The 23,398-nt window shown below is 51.2% G+C and overlaps 6 protein-coding genes across 7 annotated transcripts; 4 read left to right on the top strand and 2 right to left on the bottom strand.

Moving 5' to 3' along the window:
* Window positions 1–579: 579 nt before the first annotated feature.
* Window positions 580–1,838, top strand: AAFC00_006006 (uncharacterized protein; the record flags this gene model as incomplete). The annotated part of the gene is made up of 4 exons (XM_069345886.1): window positions 580–710; window positions 786–1,076; window positions 1,133–1,385; window positions 1,461–1,838. 4 exons carry the CDS (start codon window positions 580–582, stop codon window positions 1,836–1,838), a joined length of 1,053 nt encoding a protein of 350 aa, XP_069198094.1.
* Window positions 1,839–2,608: 770 nt separating this feature from the next.
* AAFC00_006005 (uncharacterized protein) lies at window positions 2,609–5,111 on the bottom strand (the record flags this gene model as incomplete). Its single annotated transcript, XM_069345885.1, has 4 exons — window positions 2,609–3,612; window positions 3,661–4,192; window positions 4,459–4,707; window positions 4,770–5,111. 4 exons carry the CDS (start codon window positions 5,109–5,111, stop codon window positions 2,609–2,611), a joined length of 2,127 nt encoding a protein of 708 aa, XP_069198093.1.
* A 488-nt stretch (window positions 5,112–5,599) lies between these two features.
* AAFC00_006004 (uncharacterized protein) lies at window positions 5,600–6,981 on the bottom strand (the record flags this gene model as incomplete). The annotated part of the gene is made up of 2 exons (XM_069345884.1): window positions 5,600–6,114; window positions 6,168–6,981. The coding sequence occupies 2 exons, from the start codon at window positions 6,979–6,981 to the stop codon at window positions 5,600–5,602; spliced, it is 1,329 nt and encodes a 442-aa protein (XP_069198092.1).
* A 1,230-nt stretch (window positions 6,982–8,211) lies between these two features.
* AAFC00_006003 (uncharacterized protein) lies at window positions 8,212–9,930 on the top strand (the record flags this gene model as incomplete). Its single annotated transcript, XM_069345883.1, has 4 exons — window positions 8,212–8,655; window positions 8,720–9,013; window positions 9,073–9,673; window positions 9,743–9,930. The coding sequence occupies 4 exons, from the start codon at window positions 8,212–8,214 to the stop codon at window positions 9,928–9,930; spliced, it is 1,527 nt and encodes a 508-aa protein (XP_069198091.1).
* Window positions 9,931–13,177: 3,247 nt separating this feature from the next.
* Window positions 13,178–15,436, top strand: AAFC00_006002 (uncharacterized protein; the record flags this gene model as incomplete). The annotated part of the gene is made up of 1 exon (XM_069345881.1): window positions 13,178–15,436. One exon carries the CDS (start codon window positions 13,178–13,180, stop codon window positions 15,434–15,436), a length of 2,259 nt encoding a protein of 752 aa, XP_069198090.1.
* Window positions 15,437–15,989: 553 nt separating this feature from the next.
* Window positions 15,990–18,737, top strand: AAFC00_006001 (uncharacterized protein; the record flags this gene model as incomplete). Of its 2 annotated transcripts, none has more annotated exons than XM_069345879.1 (6): window positions 15,990–16,090; window positions 16,255–16,400; window positions 16,460–17,428; window positions 17,484–17,591; window positions 18,323–18,451; window positions 18,505–18,737. In XM_069345879.1, the coding sequence occupies 6 exons, from the start codon at window positions 15,990–15,992 to the stop codon at window positions 18,735–18,737; spliced, it is 1,686 nt and encodes a 561-aa protein (XP_069198089.1). The 2 variants fall into 2 exon arrangements, with proteins under 2 accessions (XP_069198089.1, XP_069198088.1); XM_069345880.1 differs by having other exon boundaries at window positions 15,990–16,150.
* Window positions 18,738–23,398: the final 4,661 nt, after the last annotated feature.

Genomic DNA, 23,398 nt, shown 5'->3' with positions numbered 1-23,398 from the left:
GTATTTCAGCGAGCAATGGTATACAAATAATACTGCGTCTTCAGCTTGCAAATCCACTTTTCTTCACCGCTCTGAAGAAAGATTGACAGCCGAACTCCGACAGTAACAGCGATGCCATTATAAACAACGCATTGAATCCACTTCTAAGCGTTATGTTCATATCAGACATGATTCACCTGATGACTCTGCAGTGGGTATAAGGCACCGCAGCAGTCATACCCCACTTTTAATGTGCTATACTTAGACCAGATGAACTACTTCCCCAACATCTTATCTGATCGTGACTTGTGATAAATAAACACGCATATCTAACCAGTTTGACCATAATATCACCCCACTACTTTCACGAACAATCTACTTCACGAGTGTAACCAAAGCAGAAAGATACAATCTTGGATTGTAATCCATACAGATAATCCACATGAGTGGCCCAGTACCTTATGATGCTGGAGAGGGTATGTTTATCTAAGCCGACTTCGCCAGCCAACCTATCTCAATTTCCTGAGAGCTGATGGTCTTCTCCGTGTAGCGATGCAGGCCGTCAGTATCGAGGAAAAAGTGCGCGCAGCGGCCGCGAAGATGGCCGGCGACTGGACCGATTTGCCCGACGGACACGTCTTGCTCAAGATGAGCGCTGCCTTGCCCAACATCATCGAGGAGACGGGATACTACGAGATGTATGGCGTCGAGCTACGAGTGCCTCATGAAGAGTGAGTTTTCGCTTTCTCACGTCCATATCATTTCAAGTATTGTCAAGAAGCAGTACTGACGGATACTTCCAACAGCGAGAAGGCCTGCCCTTTCAGCACTCTGATCATCCTGCAGAAATTCCTTCGTGCAAATGATAACCATGTGTCCGACGCGGTGAAACAACTTACCGCTGCACTGAAATGGAGAAAGGAGTTTCAACCGCGTAAAGTCATGGATGAGGTTTTTGACCAGAGCCGATTCGACGGCCTTGGCTATGTTGTTGACTTGAAGGGTGTCCCTGGTAGTCCTAATGAGGTGGACACCTGTGCTTTCAATATCTATGGAGGCGTCAAAGACATGAAGAAGACGTTTGGTGATCTGGACGGGTAAGAGGTTTTTTTCGCCATGTCTAATTCAACGACTTTACTGACCAGCATGACAGGTTCATCCGCTGGCGTGTTGCGCTCATGGAAATCACTCTCGATCATCTCCACCTTGCAGATGCAAAAGAGCCTATTCCAGACTTCAGCTACGGTGTGGATCCTTACCAAGCATTTCAAGTCCACGACTACCTCTCCGTCAGCTTCTTGCGTCAACCATCTGAGGTCAAGGCAGCGAGTCAGAAGACGATCAAGCTCTTCCAGGAGATGTATCCTGAGACCATGGCAAAGAAGTATTTTGTCAATGTCCCCATCGTGAGTTTTTGCCCCCTTTCAACAACCAAATATCTACAAGCCCGATTGTCCTTTTTGCTGACAAAATCTCTAAAGTTCATGCAATGGATGTTCTCAGCAATGCAAATCTTCATGGCCAAGGAAACAATCGCAAAGATGAAATGGATGAGCTATGGCGCCGAACTGCACAAGGACCTCGGCTCATCAATTCCCAAAGCCTACGGCGGCACCGGTCCTGACCTCCATATCGCTGGAGCGACACCGAAATACGATGGCTCTGGAGCCGCTGCAACGGCAAGCGCAGCAGCTGCTGCTGCTTCTGCTTCTAACGCAGAAAACCCTAAATCCACGCAGACTGCTCCGTCCGCGACCCCTGAGCCAGTCGCTGGTCCGTCGGGCACAAATAACCAAAGCATCGATGGGGAAGCCTCTCCCGCTGCTCCCGCCCCAGGTGCTGTTTCCGTCGCGAACTAAGTTTCTTCAGGCTACTCCAGTACTCTGCGGGCCAGCAATTATTCTATGGCTTAATCCCTACCACGAGAGAGATGACGCGTGCTTCTCAGCCATGAAAGCATTTGTTCTGTTCTGTTTCCCGCCTATTTCCCCTGCTCGAAGATTCCCCTTTTTCTCCAGCCTGATCAGTGTGGATGAAGCTGTTTTTGTCTTTGTATTTGTTCGATTGTTGCAGCAGCAAATAAAGAGTACGAGTAGATTCTCATGGATTTGAAGGAATGCAACGATTGATCATTTACCGTGTACCTTGTGCAAGTCTTTCATACTAGCTTTTATCGTCCACATTACCCTTCATCCCTTTTGTGTTGCTGAACCGCCAACGGTAGGATGATGATGCGATGTTGGGATGGATGGATGGATGGTCGATGGATACAACACGCAGGTACTGCCCTGTCTTCTTCAGTCGCCTCCTACTCCTTTCCGTGAAATTGAAACAGGAAAACAGTGAACAGTGGATATAGATGAATCAACAAAAAGTCTCTCGATCACTCGATCATCAGACAAAGCCATGGTATTTAGGTAAGAGCGCAGACGGATGAAGAGAAATTGGGTTCATCAACGACATGCACAAGAAAATAGGAAAGTAAGGAGATATCAGTGAGAAAAGAAAAGTAAAGTTATCCGATATCCCAATGCCATGCCATGCCTCCGTCGAAACACAAAGACAAAATTATATATGTGCATCCCTGAGACGGGATAGTGAAAAGTGAAAAAGAAGAAAAGAGAAGGAATCAAGGACTCCCATCCAACCCAACCTGACTGCCCTCCCAACGTCTCTGTTTCAGCACGCGCAGTTTCTTACTCGGGCTGCGCGCCTTCTCCTTCTCGGCCTCCAAGCGCGCAATCTTCTCGCGCAGCGCGGCATTTTCCTCTTCTAGTGCTTCAGCGTGCTGTAGTATACTCGGCTCCTCGTCTTCGTATATGTTGACGTTTTCTCCGTTTTCGTCTTCTTCTTCCTCTTCGGGGACGACGTGGAGGTCTTCCTCTTCCATTCCTCGGGTCAAAATATCAAGTTTGCGATCAACGTACGCCTCGTCATTCTCGCGGTCCGCGTCGCGCGCGGCTCGCCATCGGCGCTGTTCTTGAGCTAGGCGCTCTTCCATCTCGCTCCAGACTTCTTCTCGGACTTCAAACTCGAGCGTGTCCAGGCGCGACTCGGCTGTCTCCCAGCTCGCTTCCGCTCGGCGGCGTCGCGTGGTTTCTTCCTCCAGGCGCATCTGTTGCATCTCGAGCTCTTCGCGTAGGAGACTGATTTGCTGTAGTGCTGCTTGGAGCTCTTGCTCGATTTCGTTCACGCGTAGTGTCGGCGTGCTACGGCCTGACATTGCCGTGCCTGGTCTGGGAAGGGTAGGCACGCCGTGGATCATTGTTGAGGTGAGAGAGGGGATGCGAGGCACGGTGACCTCACGTGCGAGGGCAGAGTAGCGTAGAATCTGCGAGGTGGCATTGTAGTCGCCCAAAGGATCCGCTGTGACAATCATGATGGCCTTTTGGGGCGCTTTCTTTGATTGCGATTCTCCTCCGCGTGGGTTGGTGGATGGGTATGAATTACTGAAGAGCAGCTCGGTGAGCTTGCATTGGCGGTACGGGACAATGTTTTGGGGCCGACTAGAGTCGGTCGAGTTGTCGGACTGTAGCTGCATGCATTGGCCTAGGTACATGAGCGACTCGTTGATTTTGCCGGCTTCAGCTAGAGTGGCTCCTGCTGTCTTTGCGTTGCGAGCACGTTCAGAACCTACTCATGTTAGTCATTGCTTCATTCATGATAGAGACCGGGACTTACCCGCAAGATCCACGACAGTCAGAGCACTACTCGACCAGGGACCCACTGCTTCACCACAGTGCCTCTTCTTGACCTCTATACAGAAGAAGCCATGACTTCGCGAACTGGTAGCATTCGATCCTGTCCCCGCCACTCTTCTCTCGGTCAAGCCAGTCTCTAGCACAAGCAGTGCTTCATCGAGGTTTCCACAAATCACCTTCTTCAGGCCAGCGACGACCTTGCGATCGGGAGATGCCTCGGTAGGCTTGTACAATAGCGCCCTTCGCTTGTCCTTCGGGTTCTTCGTAGCGGTACAGGTGAGCAAGTCGAAGATGCGATCGTTGTACACTTCGTACATGCTTATGACAATGGCATATTCGGCGGTGGGATCGACGTTGACCGCAATGTCTTCAACGAGCGGGTACTGCGGCAAGTTGGATAGACGAGGCAGATACCTACGACCTCCTGCAACGGTCGAAGGACGAGTGCCAGTGGCTGTGTTAGGGCGGCCATTCGCCGTCGAAGGGCGCGCGCCAGAAATGCAAGAAATGTCCTTTTCGTGAACAAGTTCAGCTTGTGCTTTTGGTGTTGCACGTGACGGGTAACCAAGAAAAGACTTCATAGCAGCAGTGGAATCGGCAGTACGGGCACGTTTGTGACCAAAAGGCATCTTATCGGACGTTTGTGTATTTTGCGTGTTTGAATGCAGTGAAGGGTGGAAACCTCGCGATGTCGGGGACTTGTTTGAATCAACATTTTTCTGCTGCGCCTCTTTCTGCCCAAAGCATGAACACGAAAAGAAAAAGAATAGGAACTCACCATCAAAGGGGTGCCCGCTCGGCTGCCACCTCTGGAGTAGCCTCTCGTCTCGCCATCTCCATACATTGACTCCAAAAAGGTGCTGGCGGCGAGCATTTGCGCCTCGGAGTTGTCGTCGTTGCACAAAGAAGTGAATACCGAGTCGTCATGTGAGGTTTGGACAAGCTGGTCGTCGAGGTTCTGGTATAGCACATCGAGAGAAAGCTGTGTCAGGCCGCGTTGCGAGCGTGAACCGAGGATTGTGTGACTCTGTTGATATCTTAGCCATGGCTGTCCATTTTCCATTTTCCATCCTCAAAGCATATATTTACCTTTCCCGAGCCCGTCACTCCCAGAGTAGCGAGCAATCCATCCCGTCCCTCTCTTCCTTCTTGGCCCAAAACACCCTCGACGATCGAGCCAAGACCGATGCCATGGAACAGATCCAGCTGTGACTCCTCCTCTTCAAAGACCTTTGTGAACGCAAACTTCTCTATCGCTCTCTTGCGAGCCTTCTCGCTCTCAGGCGGTCGAATGGTAATATGAGTCTTGGTGCCATCATCTTTTTCCTCTACCTCCAGAAAGCGTTCCGCATTAGGCGCGAAGGGAGGGCGCAGGCGGAGATAGACATCAAACAACGACGTCGTCGGCTTCTTCGGCGGATCCATAGCCATGTCTGGACAGACAAGATGCAGCGGATCAGAGTAGTGTTATCTCGCGGACTCTCTTGGGGTCAATCTAGATGCGCGAAACACTTATTACTATCTATCCCATCGCCCGTATTGATCTGACATGCAGGCGTCTTGCCAAGTGCTTGTTTATACACAGATAAACCCTCGTTGTCAGGGTCCTGGTGGCTGCCGCCAAGATTTCGGTCGCTTTTATCTTAGCTTATACTGTATATCCATATATTATCATGTTGTCTACCTTGCCTCGTTCTGTGAATCTTCTCACTCTGTTTATGTTACTGAATTGCCTGACACTCACTCGATATATCCAAACTTCTCATTCGAAGACATGATGTCTTCAGAAGACGGTTCAACGTCATGACTTTATATGTTCCCTTCCACTCTTACTGAAATGAAACATATCCATGTGAACGCTTCTAGCAGTGCAACGATACGGGCAGTAGTATTTCAGGAATCAGTAAAAGTCATGCGCACTACAGAAATCCAAACCGCCGTCCACACCAGGTTGTGCCAGTAAAGGCAGCAGTCACACCGGTGAATATCAGCAAAGTCCCATAGCCGCTGCCAAAAGCAAAAGCAGCTTTGTCTTTCGACGAGTCGGCTGCAACGAGGGCTTCACTCAATGGCCCAGAAATGACTGAACCGATGCCCTTGCCTGCTGAGAAGACTGCAATGACCATACCCGTTTCCGTACCAGGGTAGCTCAGCCTCAATGGTTTGGCACATCCCGCCCACGTTGAGCTAAAGCCACCTGCAAAAATACCATACAGGACGGCGAAGATGAAGAATATCGATCTGTAGACAGCGAACGACCAGAACAGAAAGACTGCCACCACAGACCCTATACAGCTGACGAGGATTGCAGTCGTGACGTGATACTTGTCAGCAAGGAACCCACTGACTATAGCCCCAATGACTGTAGCAGCGTTGATCAAAGCCACTGCCAATGTACCATCCGTTCTGGTCAGCCCGACCGAAAGAGCGTATGCTACGTAGCGTCAGTACTGAATGGTGCAAGGTGAGATCAGATGTAACACTCACAAGTGATGTAAATGGAGGGCAAGAAGTACCCCAGCCCTTGCACAATACTGGCCACCTGCAGGATCCAGAATGGTGCAGTTTTGACGAAACGCCACTCGATCCTTTGTGGAGCGCTACTGGTGTGCGGCCGCACAGGCAATCTGCCTTTGTTGTGGTACAGAATTGGGGTTGTGAGGACGACGACGACTATCGCCCAGACTCTCAGTGCAGTGCGGAAGCCGTAGCTATTCAACACCCATTCCATGACGAAGGGTATAGCAAGGCCAGCCGCGCCACCTCCAGCGCAAATGACACCGAATGCAATGCCTTTGCGCTGCACGAACCATTCGTCCAAGTAGGCGAGAGTGGGGAAGTAACACAGAGCTCCTCCAAAGGCATACATGACACCCTGAGTGCCGATCAGCTGCGTCACGGTGTTTGCAAAACTTGCCGCAATAAAAGAACCAAGCATGATGACAAATCCGACCATCGTGCTCGTCCTGCGGTATCTTGGATACATGCGCAGCACTGCATAGACGATTGGAGCCAGGAAGTACATCATTCCTGTAGCCGTCGTACCAATAGCTGCGATCCCGTTGCCGTCTGCCATGAATGGCTCATGTGAAGCATAATACGTCTGAAAGACACCGAAACTGAAAGGGAAACCCCATACCAATGCCTCCAACACAAACGCAGAAGTGAGGAATAGCCATGCATCTTTCCCGCCATCGGCGGGTGGGAGAGAAAAAGTATCTTGGCCTTCTGCTTCAGTGGACGTGTCGCGGGATTCGGCGTCGTAAGCGTGTGTTTCGAGCTCTATTGATTCTGGCCCCATTGTGATTTTATGTTTTAGCGTAATTGTATCAGAACAATTCTCGCTGGATATTCAGCGCATGATATGTAGGAACCAGCCCAACCATAGGGCGTGAGAAGGGCTTGTCAAGGATTACTGCGTTGGTAATCGCAGGTGGACCTCTCGGCTCTAATCGCTTTGCGTCGGACATGGCCTTCCTGAAAGGACTAATAAATTGCATGGCATGACGAGCATTGTCGTGTACCTGGGTATTGTGACTCGCATTACCTAGTGTGAGCACTACCTACCTTGATTTATGATGAATACTCTAAGAGACTTAAAGGATCGGTCCGCCGAAAATCGCTGGGAGACGTACTCTGTTAACACAAGTATTTGGTGCGTAGAAGCAGAGGGGAAGCACATGTGGGCAAGCAGGCCAATTGCGGAGTCGGACGTCGAAGCCCTTTTCGTGAGTCGCTCAGTCGATTAGTCCCAGGATCAAGGAGATTGCAGCACCTTTTCTTGCTAGGAGCATACTTTGTACGCAGTAAAGGATCGGATGCAATGATCTCGAGGTGAGAAATGGAAAGTGGATATATCAATTGAAGGAAAGCACACGTTGATATTATTCTTGCTTCACATTATCACAGTATGTGGACCCCTGCCTTGCATGCAGTCACGCCAGCCACGTCTTCCCGTCTTATGCATACAGCACTGCATTCCGGGGTAGCATGGACTGCGAGATACAGTTCGTAGAAGTACAACAGCGTGGCTCAAGCAGTCACAATGTCAAGATCCTCAAGGACAGTAGCTCCCTCCTATAATCGGCATTTTGTAGCGCAAGCAACTGGCGCATACCTAGCCAATCGAACAAGCTTCCAGTGGTCCATCCAACCAATCAGCAGCACTGTATTTCCGCAATCGGGCTTGTGTCCACGAATGAGAGGCGGTATGGGTAAACAGCCCCCGCGAACGGGCCAGTGTTGCATGTTGCCGGGTGCGGAGGCGACTTAAAGCCGAGGATGTGGTGATGATTTGCCCTCGATTTGCTCTGCCTCATATATCGGTACATCATTGACGCGGTAGGTAAGGAGATAAACCTTGGGGGAACAGATAGACAGAGACACACGGCTGGTACCGTTTCTTCTTTCCTGACATTCTGCTCCTCGTGCGAGAGAGACATCGTTTGGTTTCTTTGTATCTGTAGAGTAGTATATCAATTCCATCTATCCTATCTGTAAACATACACAAAGAATACAAATCGCCGCCAACATGAACCATGACGACAACAACACGCAGGCGGTCCAATTGACCGGAGAAGAGATAGCGAAGCACAACAGCAAGGACTCCTGCTGGGTCATCATCCACGGCAAAGCCTACGACGTGACCGAGTTTCTGCCTGAGCATCCCGGAGGCCCCAAGATCATCCTCAAGTATGCGGGCAAAGATGCCACCGAGGAGTATGCGCCCATCCACCCGCCAGACACTCTGGACAAGTTCCTCGACAAGAGCAAGCATCTGGGTGAGGTCAACATGAAGACGGTAGCCAAGGAAGAAAAGGAGTTTGACCCGGAAGAGGAGGACAGACAGCAGAGAATCAAGGAGATGCCCATCTTGGAGCAATGTTACAACCTCATGGACTTTGAGGCCGTGGCCAAGAGGGTGATGAAGAAGACGGCCTGGGCATATTACTCTAGTGCTGCCGATGACGAACTTGTAAGGCTTTTTTGTCGATAACGTCTTGTTCACACGAGGCATTGCTGACACAGCTTTCTCGCAGACACTGAGAGAGAACCACTCGGCATTCCACAAGATCTGGTTCAGACCGAGGATCCTCCACGATGTCGAGCACATCGACGCTTCGACGACCATGCTCGGCACCAAGGTCAGCATACCCTTCTATGTCACGGCTACCGCTCTGGGAAAGCTGGGAAACCCAGAGGGAGAGGTTGTCTTGACCAGAGGCGCAAAGAAGCACGATGTAATCCAGATGATCCCAACGTTAGCATCCTGCTCGTTCGACGAGATTGTCGATGCCAAGGAAGGCGACCAAGTGCAGTGGCTGCAGCTCTACGTAAGTTTTGAATCGACAGTATCTCCTACCTGACTTCATCTTGCTAAACAGTGGCACAGGTCAACAAGAACCGCGACATCACAAAGCGCATCATCGAACACGCCGAGAAGCGCGGCTGCAAAGGCCTATTCATCACAGTCGACGCACCGCAACTCGGCCGCCGCGAAAAGGACATGCGCAGCAAATTCAGCGACGTGGGCTCCAACGTGCAAAACACGGGCGGCGACAACGTCGACCGCTCGCAGGGCGCCGCAAGGGCAATCTCCAGTTTCATCGACCCGAGTCTCAGCTGGAAAGACATCCCTTGGTTCAAGAGCGTGACCAAGATGCCGATCCTGCTCAAGGGCGTACAGCGCGTGGAAGACGTCATCCGCGCCATGACCATCGGCGTGGACGGAGTTGTACTGTCAAACCACGGCGGTCGCCAACTCGACACTGCGCGATCAGGCATCGAGATTCTCGCAGAGGTCATGCCCGAGATCAGAAAATTCGGACTTCAAGACCGCCTCGAGACGTTCGAAATCTACATCGATGGCGGCATCCGTCGCGCCACGGATATCATCAAGGCCCTGTGTCTCGGCGCAAAGGGCGTTGGTATCGGTCGCCCGTTCTTGTATGCCATGTCTGCATATGGTCTACCGGGAGTAGACCGAGCGATGCGTAAGAGATATCCATTCCCCACTGATCAACCACCTGTAGAAAAGTGAAAGAAAATTAACACTCGCACAGAACTCCTCAAGGACGAATTCGAAATGAACATGCGCCTCATAGGCTGCAACAGCGTCGACCAACTCGGACCGGAATTCGTCGACACGAGAGGCCTCAGCATGCACACGACAGGAGTCCCGGTCGACACGCTGGGCATGGGCGTGTATGATCCCCTCGTTGGTCCAACGCCGCGACCATCCAAGTTATAGAGTAGACGTGGAGAGGAGGTGTATTGACAGCGAAGGAGATTTTTCATATATTCATGGGATGGGGGGGGGTTTCTCTTGGTCATGGTGCTTCGAATGTGAACAAGTGGGTTGCAGAATTATGTCGATAAGAAGACTTGTTACTGTGAGTTTTGGGAGCTTGTGAGTGGTGTGCATTTGACATTTCGTGTAACTTATTTGCCAAGGTAAACTCGCTTCTTTCCTCTCCCTTTACTACTTCCATTTTACATTTTCGGTACGTCGTGATTGGATAGTCCTTATCGTTTTCCTCTCTTTATCCCACAGGAATCATAAAAATAGCGAGAATCTTCCAAGCTGTCTCCTTTCGTTGTGTTGCATTTTGATCGGGACAACTGAATATCTCTACTCGAGAGGGGCAAAGAGAAAGTAGCGGCCGACATGTCGATCTGGTTCCTGCTAGGTGTGCTCGTCGCTATCAATCTAGGTATACTAGTGACTGGAGCAGCAGTGCTAGGGTCAGGGGTAGTAGAAGCCACGACGCATGTCGCATCTAATGTTGTACACTCAACGGCGTCGCCCATATCTAGTCCACGAGAACAAAAACGAGAAGAACAACACCCCTGCGCAAAGCTAAGCGACGACCTGCTCGCCAAGCGCAAAAAGACCAGCAACAGCAAACATGGCCTGCCGGCAGCACTGGCATATGCCTGTCTGCTCTCCACGCCTCTGGACCATCCAGCCTCACAAACCGCCGCTCAGCTGGATGGTCTTTCCTTTCTGTTGCAGTTCCAGTCTACACTTGCGTATCTGAAGAATCCCTCCTCGTCCTATCACTACCCCTCCATCGACCTCTTAGCACAGATCGATAATCTCACCAGAAGTCTAGCCACAAAATCTTACAAAGGCAGCAGCGAATACGACTTCCAGTTCGAGTTGCGAAAAGTACTGACGAGGGCCAGAGATGGGCATTTGGGGTATGCGGTCGATATAGTCGAGGTTTTCACGTTCGAGAGGGCGTGGGAGATCGTTTCGGTTTCTATGAAGGAAAATGATGTGCCGGGGATTTATAGTCTGCTAGAACTTGATGCGCTTGTTGCTGCGGCGTCCGATCAGACCAGAGCAGGATCGAAGTATACTCCATCCCCAATCGTGACTGTGGACGGGCAAGACGTAGAGGACTATCTCGATGGCTTAGCGGACGTGATTGGCACCGCGCAGGATAGGGACGCAAATTACAATGCGCTTTTCTGGAGGAGTAGTGGCGCAGCAGCAACCGCAGGCGTGGGTGTTGTCGGAGGGTTCAAGTCAAGTATCTTCTATCCTGGTCCGCAGACGACGTTTGGCTTCGTAAATGGGACGACGTTGGTATTGCAAAATGTGGCGAAGGTACAGGGTAACGACGAGAAAAAGTTCGAGGGGATGAGTGATGGCAAGTCATTCCTGGATCGATTGTTTGATGTGGGTGCGGGTGCTGGTGGCACAACCATCAAGACCAGCGGGAATATCATAAAGGTAATCGCTGGGTCTGCTGCAGCTGTCACACCCGTCCAGACAATAGCGCCATTCGAACCCTTGCCGACTCCGAATTCTGTCGTCTATCCACACTGTCCGACATATCCCACCCCTGAGATTGCTCACAGCAGGAACACCATCTCAGGATACTTTCTGAGTGACCCAAGCGACGTCGCAGTCTTGAGTGTCTTCTCTTTCAGTCCACCACAAGACACACAATTCGAGTTCGCCAACGTGGGTCGTCGATTTCTTGCAACGGCCCAGGCAGCTGGTAAGGAGAAGCTCATCATCGATCTCAGGGGCAACGGAGGCGGATCAGTGGTGCTTGCGATCGATCTGTTCAAGATGTTGTTTCCAGACATAGAACCTTTCGCAGGGTTCAACATTCGAGCATCGGAACTCACGAACCACATGGGCAAGGTCATCTCCGAATACTGGAAGAGAGTAAACGAGAACTCGGCGAATTATTCTGCGTTCAGAGCCTCCGGCCAGGAATTGTTCGACCAGCACTCCCCCTGGAACTATCAGGAACACGTCGACGTGAACGGATCCGATTGTGCATCCTGGGAAGAGTTCTTCGGACCGGAGAGGTTGCATGGAGATGAGTTCACGAGAACGGCCAGGTATAACTACAGCAGTGCTTTCTTTGCCGAGTTGACGCCATTGGATGGCTATGACAATGGAGTGCACAGTATGGCACACTCGACCAGACAGGTCTTCTTACCTGAGAATGTTGTTTTGCTTCAAGACGGAATGTGTGCATCTGCATGCGCTATATTTTCAGAGGCAATAAAGTCGGACGTTGGAGCAGGCGCAGGAGTCAGAAGCGTAGTCATGGGTGGACGGCCGTCGTTTGGTGCTATGGCTGGTGTAGGTGCTTCCAAGGGCGCCATGGTACTTACACTGGCACAACTAAAGATGTTTATAGAGTTTGCGATCAAGCGTGCTCCCAAAGATTCAGCATCGAGATGGACACAAGGTGTAGTGTCGAAGTTAGAGAAGGTCAAACACACGTTGAAGAGGATGGCAAGGGGGCATGAGGGGGGAATCAATGTCAAGAATGCAGTCAGAAAAGTGAGGGGAGCCAAGGAGAGAGAGGAAGATGAAGAAGAAGAAGGAACGATGCCATTGCAGTTTGTGAGAGACGTCGCCGACTGTCGATTGTTCTATCGGCCAGCGATGCTGCAGAACCAAAGTCTCGTCTGGGCTGCAGTCGCCGAGGCTGCTTGGAGGGACCAGTCGAAGTGTGTCAAAGGGTCGACTGAGCATAGTTGAAGTCGCCAGAGACAAACAAAGTAGGCATGTCACATACCTCTACCGACGAAGACATGAACTTCGAGCTGAAAGTGAGCAAAGAACGTAGATCATTCAGACATGGTCGGTCGTGTGTGAATGTATCGAGAAAGAGAAGAAGACGTTGACTGGCGTATGAGCCTGCAAACAAAAAGATTAAGGACGGACTCGAAGTTCAAAAGTGATGCACCATCCGTGAATCGAACACGGGGCTGGTCGAACTTGCTGCGGCAGCTGGCAACGACCAAGTTTACCACTAACCCAATGGTGCTTTGATGAAATTAATCGCCATTTCATCACTATAATATCCATGCAATCCAAGTATAAATTAGGCAGTCGCAGGATCTTTTGGCCCGTGCCCAAAATTTGAGGCAAGTGCAAGGGAAGAGCGGCGGAAATAATCCATTCCATTACGAGCAATCGTCCTTTCGACGATATTGTCCATCTTTTGCTCAAACGAAAGATGATGGAGTGTCACTCGTGTCTGTTACGATGTCTGCGGGCGATCGCAGAGGAAGCAGCACCCACACTCGCCCGGCCTGGATCACGCACGACTCTGTCACGGTACAGAGCCAGCAGCAGGACCACAGCAAGAGTTGGAGCAGCAGCAGCAACAAATACAGCACAGGGTGGTCGAGGTTATGCCACATATCATGGCGCCGCCGCTGCATCGTCGTCCCCGGATGGGCCTTCTCCTTCGATGCCGACGACCGAAGTCGCTCGACACAGAGGACGCGAACGCTACGAGTTCCAGGGGAGAGCAAGAGAAGAGAGAGAAAGAGACTCGGATCAACCAAAGCCTTTCGACAAAGACCGCAAGTACAAGTCTCAGAATCTACGGCGGAAAATAGCGACAGACACGCCAGACACGGCCAAAGCAATCGAAGAGGTCGAGTTCGGCTCCAACATGGACGCAAAGCTAGAGAGAGCAGTCAAGAAAGAGCTGGTCTACCTCAAGGATCCCTTGAAACACGCCAATCACGTCAGACAAACCCTGCGCGAAAACGACATCGAGAAGGCGCTCGCTCTGTGTCGCATTGCCAGCAAAGAAATGCAAGTCATCGTCTCTTGGAATCACACCATTGATTGGCTGCTCGCTCGTCGCCATCTGAAACTCGCCATTAAAACATACAACGAGATGAAGAAGCGCGCCCAGTTCCCCGACAGCCACACGTATCTCATTCTCCTGCGCGGTCTCGCCATTCCTCCCGTTCACATGGACACGGTTTCCAAGGCCGTGACAATCTACCACTCCCTGGCTGCGCCCAACAGCAGAGTGCAACAGAGCATCATCCACACCAATGCCGCCATCAAGGTCTGTGCAAGAGCTGGCGACATGGACAGTCTCTGGGGCATCGCCTCGAGGATCCCGGAAAAGGGTCCTGCCGCCGCCGACCATTTCACCTTCACCACTATCCTGAACGCCATCAGAGAGAATGCTCTCCTCGAGGCTGGTCCGCGAGTCGATGACAATGCTGCCGCTCAGATCCGAGAGACGGCAGTGCAAGAGGGACGGAGGATGTGGCAAGACATTGTCGGAAAGTGGCGCAAGGGCGATCTTCTCGTCGACGAAGAGATGGTCTGCGCCATGGGTAGACTTCTGCTTCTGGGCCTGAGGCCGAGGGACTGGGACGATGTGCTGAGTCTGGTCGAGCAGACGATGAACATCCCTCGTCTGGCTGCCAAGCTGGGCACTCCTGCGAGAAAGGCTGAGCACCTGCCTATGCCGCGAGTGCTGAAACAGGATGCCGAGCCCAATCCCGACGAGGAAGAGATCATGGGCGAATTCGACAAGGAGCTGCTTTCTCCGAAGAGGATCGGCAGAAGCGGCTCCGTCGCGTACGTCAGTCCGAGCAACAACACTCTCTCACTTGTCATGGAAGCCTGTCTCAAGATGGCCTCGACCAATGTTGCAAGTCAGTACTGGACTCTCTTGACTGCCGAGGACTCGTACAACGTGGTGCCCGACATGGACAACCTCAACATGTACCTCCGTCTTCTGCGTCAGTCGCGTTCTTCCACCCGTGTTGTCGAGACTCTGAAGACACAAGTCCTGGACAGAGGCCTCCGCCCCATGAGGAAGACTTTCCGCATCGCCATGAGCGCCTGCGGCCGTGACAAGAACAATCCTGCAGCCATCCAAAATGCCGGAGCTATCCTCGACATGATGGAAAAGAATGCGTCGGAGATGGACGTCAAAGCTGCCCAGATCTTCCTCGACCTCAGCATCGGCTCCAAGGACGGCAAGGTCATCTCTCACGCCATCAACCGATTGGGACCGGTGGTGCAAAACCTGAGATCACAGGTCTCGTATGGGAGTGACAGAGGAGGCGCCGTCAGTGACGCTATCAGGGCCGAGGCTTTACTGCTCTTCCGCACCATCATCGGCGCCATAGACGTCTTGATGAACCAGAACCTGGTCCCCCGCGAGGAGTTTGTATCTTGGACCTCACGCCGATCGAGGCTCGCTGCTTACGTGACTCGAGTGAACTCCAAAGTATCTGGCACCGCCCCTTTTACCGACGAGGACAAGCTAGCGAGAAGAAAGGAGAGCAGACAGCTGGCCAATCTCAGACGCAACACTATGCGAAGAGCCAAGAAGGCAGAGGGCGTGTGGGAGGACAGGAAGAAGAGACAAGAAAATGCAAAGCAGGACGCCAGACCTCAGGAAGACGCTCCCAAGGTTGTCACGAAACTGGCTGATTCCCCTGCAGATTTGTAGTCGACCATGTGTAATTTATAACCTCCAATTCAAACTTGTACTGATAGCAATCAAGTAGAAACATTATTTTATCTGTATCATAACGATTCCAATAGCGATTAACCACACTGTTGTCCTCGTCTCCGAACCACAAGAGACATACAGTACTGTACAGTAGCCCTGTCTATCTGGACCCTGTTTTCGGAGATACGAGGACTCAGGTAAAGCGAACAAAAAACTAATGCTCTAGACACCGGCTTGGCAGGGTTTAAGTTGGGATTAGCGTGCAGAAAAGTCTCTAGGTTGGTCCGAGCGGGCGTCGTTGCCTCCTGCCTGGCCATCAAAAAGAATGTCAGTCGCGCCTTCTGCCTTTTTTTTTCCCAGACACAATCCTCCTTCTCTTTTCACATTCTCGCTTTTTCTCATCTTCATCTCATCCTCTGCAACTTTCTCTCGCGATCACAGAAACAGAACTCTTAGCTGAGCTCAGAGCGATCGCAAGACACTCTTTCCACAGAACCTTACGGTCTCACCTCAGAGGAAAACTCTCCCAACAACAACAAATCGCATAATCATGTCTTACGGCGGTGGTTACGGTGGCGGCGGCTACGGTGGTGGTCGCGGCGGCGGTGGCGGCGGTGGTGGTTACGGTGGTGGTAACGGATACTCCAACGGGTACGGCAGTGCAGGTTACGGTCGTGGCTATGATGACTATTCAACAAGTCGTTCAGCAGGGTATGATCGAAAGATTATATTCATCCGCTTCCCCCTATATGCAGAACTTTCCTCTACTACTATCATCCCTTGTTTGATCAGAAAGTACTGACTTTTCTTCTCAGTGGCAGCAACGGCTACTCCGGTGGTGGTGGTGGTGGTGGTAGCTACGGCGGCGGTGGCTACGGAGGTGGCCAGGGCGGCTACGGCGGCGGACAGGGTGGCGACAGAATGGGCCAACTCGGCTCCGGTCTCAAGACGCAAGAATGGGGTATGTGTCGACTTGGGGATTAGTTAAGAATAAGAAGAGTGCTGACACGTCAATCACAGATCTCGCTACCATGCCCAAGTTCGAGAAGTCGTTCTACAAGGAGCACCCCGATGTCGCCGCACGTTCCCAGGCCGAGGTCGACGCCTTCCGCAAGGAGCACGCCATCACTATCCAGGGCACCAACATCCCCAAGCCTGTTGAGACGTTCGACGAGGCTGGTTTCCCTAGCTACGTCATGACCGAGGTCAAGGGACAAGGATTCGAGAAGCCCACAGCCATTCAATCGCAGGGTTGGCCCATGGCCCTGTCCGGAAGAGACGTCGTCGGTATTGCCGAGACTGGTTCCGGAAAGACTCTGACCTACTGTCTTCCTTCGATCGTCCACATCAACGCTCAGCCTCTTCTTTCTCCCGGTGACGGTCCCATCGTCCTCATTCTCGCTCCTACCCGTGAGTTGGCTGTCCAGATCCAGGCCGAGGTCAACAAGTTCGGAAAGTCTTCGCGCATCAGAAACACCTGTGTATACGGTGGTGTCCCCAAGGGTCAGCAGATCAGAGATCTCTCGAGAGGTGTCGAGGTCTGCATTGCCACCCCTGGTCGATTGATCGATATGCTCGAGTCTGGAAAGACCAACCTGCGTCGCGTCACTTACCTCGTCCTCGACGAGGCTGATCGTATGCTTGACATGGGTTTCGAGCCCCAAATCCGCAAGATTATTGGCCAGATCCGTCCCGACCGTCAGACTTGCATGTGGTCCGCCACATGGCCCAAGGAGGTCCGCGCTCTCGCCCAGGACTACCAGACCGACTTCATCCAGGTCAACATTGGTTCCATGGACCTGTCCGCCAACCACCGCATCACCCAGATCGTCGAGGTTGTCTCGGAGTTCGAGAAGCGCGACAAGATGATCAAGCACCTCGAGAAGATCATGGACGACAAGGAGAACAAGTGCCTTATCTTCACTGGCACCAAGCGTGTCGCCGACGAAATTACCAGGTTCCTTCGTCAAGACGGCTGGCCGGCGCTCTGTAAGTTTTGTTTCTGGATTCTGCCGAAATTACTTGACACTAACACGCTCTACAGCCATCCACGGAGACAAGCAGCAGAACGAGCGTGATTGGGTTCTCAACGAATTCAAGCAGGGCAAGAGCCCCATCATGGTTGCCACTGACGTGGCTTCGCGTGGTATCGGTATGATTGCGCGGTCCTTTCCTTTTCCTCCTCACTTCATCCCTCCCGCTCTCTCCTCGTCTCTATTCCTTCCCTCCTCCTTGTCCTTCCCATCTCCTTGCTCGTCACTTTCTCCTTTTCCACCTTCCCCTCCACTTGCTCGCGCCTGCGTGAATCTGAAGTGGTGCTCTGCATTGAGCACTCGTGCGCACTATTTGCATACGTAACCATGTCCTAGGGCTGTTCGTATCCTGGTTCTATCATTCTGGATCCTTGGGAGAAGACCTTGCATGACCGAGACTTGAGTGTCTCGGCTCATCTCTTTTATACTCTGCTTCATTCCGTGCCATGTGCACGTCTAGTAAGTAGAGGAGAGAGCAGGTTTTTTTACTCGTTTGTCGTGCTGCGCTTCGCTGTCGTAGTCCGCCATCGCGCGCTTCCAAGGCATCCACATGTAACGGACCCGGATTCCGGAGTGATTCTGTTCGCTTCCCGCAGCCCCCATGTGACATGATTATTATGATTGCTACAGTCAAACTGTCTCTCCAAATACTCTTCTTGACCGAAGATGGATGATTACGCGCATTGAGCTTTGCTCCAGAGAATTGCTATTGCCCATTGCTGCCTTGCTGGTACGCAAGCAAGCCTAGCATATTATCAGGCAACTCTCACCAGATTACGCGACCGGCATTGTCGCTATCATTGTATCGTAAACAAAATTTGTGTCATCATGAAACTAACGCATAGCAAAGATGTCCGTAACATCACTCACGTTCTGAACTACGACTACCCCAACAACTCTGAGGACTACATTCATCGTATCGGTCGTACTGGTCGTGCCGGTGCCAATGGTACCGCCATTACCTTCTTCACCACTGAGAGTACGTTCTTCTTGACATCATTTTCCAACTACAATACTGACTTTTATTCCCAGACAGTAAGCAGGCTAGAGACCTCGTCAACGTCCTCAAGGAGGCCAACCAGCAGATCGATCCCCGTCTTCAGGAGATGGTCCGCTACGGTGGTGGCGGCGGTGGCGGCTGGGGCGGCCGTGGCCGTGGACGTGGTCGTGGCGGCTACGGTGGCGGTCGCGGTGGTTACGGCGGTGGTCACAACGATGGCTCCGGCGGCAACTCTGCGCCTCTCGGTCGCAGCAGCAGATGGTAGACTCGTTGCTTCTCACTTGTGACGTGACGACTTTCCCGACACGGAGGATAATTTGCTTTGGTCCTGACACGGGATTCCCACGGCGTCCATGGCGTTTCATTATCAAATGGGCTCCCAAGGTTTGGGGGCGGAACTAAAAGAATGCGTGTGGATGCGATGCAATGCCTTTTTTTCCTATCGTTTTGTTACTGCAGTTTCCTCTTTCAAATCCTAGATGATACCTGACAGTGGGTTTCACACACCTCGATGACCGGGGTGTAAGCAACCGAATGCCATCCGCTCTAGACTTGCTTCTGCTTTGTCTTTGTATTATTGTCTTGTCATTCGTATCGAGCATGTGTGTTTTGTTTTCGAAACATAGACATTGAATGCATTTGTTATGAAGTGTAATTGAGATCCGTTCCTTGTATTGAAATAATGTCATGCTGTGAGTCAGTCTATTTCATATCGAAGTAGAAGGACTGCATGCTCCGTCTCTCTCTCCTTACGCGAGCGTTGTGTTCATGTGCATGCCTGTAACCTAGATAATTGGATTACGTATTTAGGAAGCTGGACAGTTCGTATGTATGTATCAAGGCGTGAGAGAACAAAGCGGCCAGGGTCCCCCTCGATCTCGCTCGACCACAGCACTATATACAGTACAGTCTAGTCCATAACAAGGTACAGTCCAAGAATCCACCACCTAACACCGCTTCCCATGATCCAAGTGTCTTTCTTTATATGCAGTATATGGCTTGTCGTATTCATGTGGCTTGATCTTTGTCGCTGTTAACTGTTTTTTTTTAACTGATAACCTAACTAGTACTGCGGTACTCTAGGGAGGAGGGTAGGATGGAAGAGTACATGCAATTACAGGACCGGACTAATTGTGTAGTGTAGGATGAAGTATGAAATTATGGTATGTCCTTCTACTCTCATTTTTCCTCCGTCCCTTGTTTCCATGCCATCTCACGACGAACTTATCAACGCCGTGGGATCGATGAGGGAAGTCGGATGTTAGACCTTATACTTCAGTCATAGGTTCTCAATCCGCAGCGGTGTTTATGGTCAAGGCTGTAGCACCCTCTAGATTCTCCTCTCTAGAGCTGCAAACATCGAAACCTGAACTCAAGGCTAGAGAACGAAGCCATTCACATGGAAATCAGGGTGCAAGTTTCTCAAGCAAGGAGAGGCTAGCCGATCAAGGGAAAGAGGTAAATAAGTTGAGACCGCTTCCGTCATAATTAAGGTCTAACAGTCTTGTTCTTTACGAAGAGACAGAGAGGAGATCAGCGATACCAAACGACACGAGTCTCGATGACTCAAGTCCCGCGTGTGTGTGTATCTCCTTTACGGCCCCACCTGACGGAGTTATATGTGCGCTTGTCGGTGGCCTCAGCTGTTGCCCCCCTCTCACTACTAGACTTGTCATACCGGACGGTCTGCCGGATAGTACAACATGATAGTGCTAGTGCACCTATAGTAGTGCAATGAGTTATGCTATTGTACTGCACTGTAAGGTAGGTTTGCGAAGACGTCGCTAGTGTTGGGTTTGTTCCTTTGCCATGGGTTATCTAGAGGCGTGGGAATAGGGGCTGGTTAGAGTCATGCGGAGGACTATGACGGGTAGGCCTTGTAGAAGAAGATAAGGTGGGGAAGTCGGGTCATGGCACTGTAGCAAATGCTGGCAAGAGGAATGACTATGAGGACTTGGGACTCGAAGAAGGAAGATGAAGAGGTGGTGTGAATAAGATAAGGTGGATGTGGGATGAAGATGAACAAACGGAAAGAAGAAAAGGATGAGGAGGCAGTATCAACAGTATGCGGCAAGGAACAGGCAGAGTGGGTGACGCGTATCTCATCCGGTATATAGACCTGTCAAGCAGACATAGCCATACCTCTCAGGAAGCACTACCATTCTCGGCCGAGTTGTCCATCAGTGACAATTAGCGAAGCCCGCCCTGTACACGGGAATCGGCAACATTCTTACACTGTACTGTATCTAGTCAATCGTCAGGACGCCCCCCTTCTCGGCATTACTCACGCACGCGTGACATCTCAAGAAGAGGTTGTCACATTGCACTATTTCGCGATCAAGTCTAGACCGACAACCCACATGTACCGGACCCTGGTTTGCTTGACATACTTGTACCGGCAGATCCGCTCGGACAAAGAGAGCGTCATTCCTTTTCCTGAGCTATACTATAGTGGGGAAAAATGGGGGATAAAAGAAAATGATACTCCACGACCCGATAAGCAAACACTCGGATGTCCGACGAATCGCGTGGTCTGACCTACTTTAGTCTGCGGCTTTGTTAAAACAGAGCTGGACGTCGGCGGCGGCTCTGGAGATTAGACAGGAAGTAGTGATCTCGTGGTTTTCGGGCCATGTTCGAAGAGCATGGATGTGCTGTATAGCCCCGACGCATGCGGACCCGCAAGATGGCATCACCTGCCGTTGTAGAACCAAGTACAGTAGATGTAGCGTGGGACGGAAATGACAACTTCCAGAGATCGACGTGCTTCATCTACAATAGCCGAGAGCTGTAAACATCAACCGTCTCGAGTCAGCGTTCAGTTCAGCTGTGGCATGATTCGAGCGCTTAGGTCAAGATATGCTACATGTCACCCTTGATCCTATCGCGGAGGCTCTGCCACGAGGACGAGAAACTACCGCTGGAAATTGTCTAGCTTGAACGAGCAGGACCAAGACGTCGGCGCGAAAAAGGATTCCGGCGCGAGAAATCGCGTTGGGCAAACCCTCTGCTGCACATCGATAGTGCGCCAGCCAGCGTAGAAACGCGATATACGAAGATGGGACAAGCTCTTGATCGCTACACAGCGAGAAGGAGAATATCGACAGAAGCGCGCGCTCGATCTACTAGTCAGATCATTACAGGTATATCTCTCGGCCATCTCACCAATTGCATCTGTCGAATATCTTACCTCGGTATAGCAATCAGGCCATGGCCAGTCCGGACCTTGTTGATCGTGCCCGAGGTCAGTGGTGCAAATCTCAGCCGCGGGAGTAGGGGCTCTCTGCCTGATAACAGATTGACAACAAGACGAAAAGCCGGCGCATAACCGGGCACCAGAGCCGGATCGCCATGGTCATGTGTGCTGTGTTGGGAGAAAGTGGTGGAGGAGGTAGGCTCGAGCAGCGTGACACTGTGCAACAACGTCTCCTACCACCGTCAACCGCCTGTTCGCTCAATTATGTCTCCCAGCCTCAACGATCTGTCAAGCGTGCTGCCAAAATTTACTCATCGCGCGCGCGGATCAACCAACGCGACCCTCTGGCAGATCAATGTAGCGGTGTGTTTGCGTAGAGGCCAAAGTGCACTTCATCTATGCGTTGAAAATAGTGATGTTGTGGTCTGGAAGTACTCTATGCTAGAACCAACCTCGCACGCTAGCATCCCGCGTTCACTAATCCATGAGATACTGCTCTGATGTAGTGACACTGGTCTGTACGTTTTTGCGGCTAGGCAGGACCCCCAAAAGGGATTGCTATTTCGTGTTATTGCTCCTGTCACCAGCACATTGGTTCTGGCAATGTTCCAGCCACATATTCGGAATCCATGACGGATCCTCCGGCATTCGTAGACACGTCGAAATGACGAAAAGCCGGCTAGATATCGATGCTTGTACAAGGTATGTTTACAACAGAGGTGTCGTCGCGCAAAGCGAGCTGTTTGTGGGAAATCGGCTGTATGTAATGCGAAAGTCTGATGTTTCATACATCTAATATGCAGATTTTATTCTAGTCCGTTACCTGGTCGGTCTCGTGGGCGCCGAAACAGGAATGTCATTGTGCATGGAGAACCAAGATACAGCAGAGCAATCCACGAAACAAAGCTCAAGATGCATTGGATGCATAGAGTGCCGCTTCCTTCGCTACTTTAGCGCTCTGCAACATGTGTGTCACGCCTTAGCTCTCCAGCTAGCATTTCGCTCTCTACATCACCATCACTAGTCTGCATGTCCAATATACCATGCAGCTCCATGCATGGCAAATCTCGGCTACATGTGACTACTGTATGACCTTTGCTATCAGAACTGAGCCACAGCCGCCCGTTGTTTGCTTCGACGCATATATCATTTGTGGAAAAAGCGTGGCACTTGAACTCACGAGCATGTCGGGCCTGATATTATCATGACTCCATAATGCTTTTTGGGTGTACGTGAGCATCTGCACCTTCAAGTTGGGCATTAACGACTCTCTACAGTCTGCAAAGGCGGCAAAGGTCTGCGGCAGTGGCGGTGCGTCAGACGAATCCTATATCATGTGTTGCCTGTCATCGCAATGGTTGTGTCTGCAACTAGATGAGGTTGCTGCAACATCAGCTGACATGTAGCCGTTTGAATCCACCCTCAGAAAATTGCTTTGATACCTTGGGGATCAATCAGAAGAGAGATCTTGGAGAAGCGCCGGCTGTGGACAGATGGTAGTATATGATAGAGTCATGAGTAACGTGCCAAAGTGTGTCAGTGATCTGTACAAGCTTTCGAGTGTAAACTGTAAGGTATATACTGTATAGAGTCAACAGCATTGTCCACAATAAGTTAGACCCTCGTCTCTGGAAATAGGTCAATCTATTACGAGTTTCAAGGAGAAGCCCACAGTACAGCAAAGACAAGGCTGTGTAACAATGTTGATCCGAAACATGCTGCATGAAAAT

Source organism: Neodothiora populina, assembly GCF_041146345.1.
Source record: "Neodothiora populina strain CPC 39397 chromosome Unknown canker_contig_6, whole genome shotgun sequence".
Lineage (NCBI taxonomy): Eukaryota > Fungi > Ascomycota > Dothideomycetes > Dothideales > Dothioraceae > Neodothiora > Neodothiora populina.
This window is presented reverse-complemented; position numbering and strand designations above follow the sequence as displayed.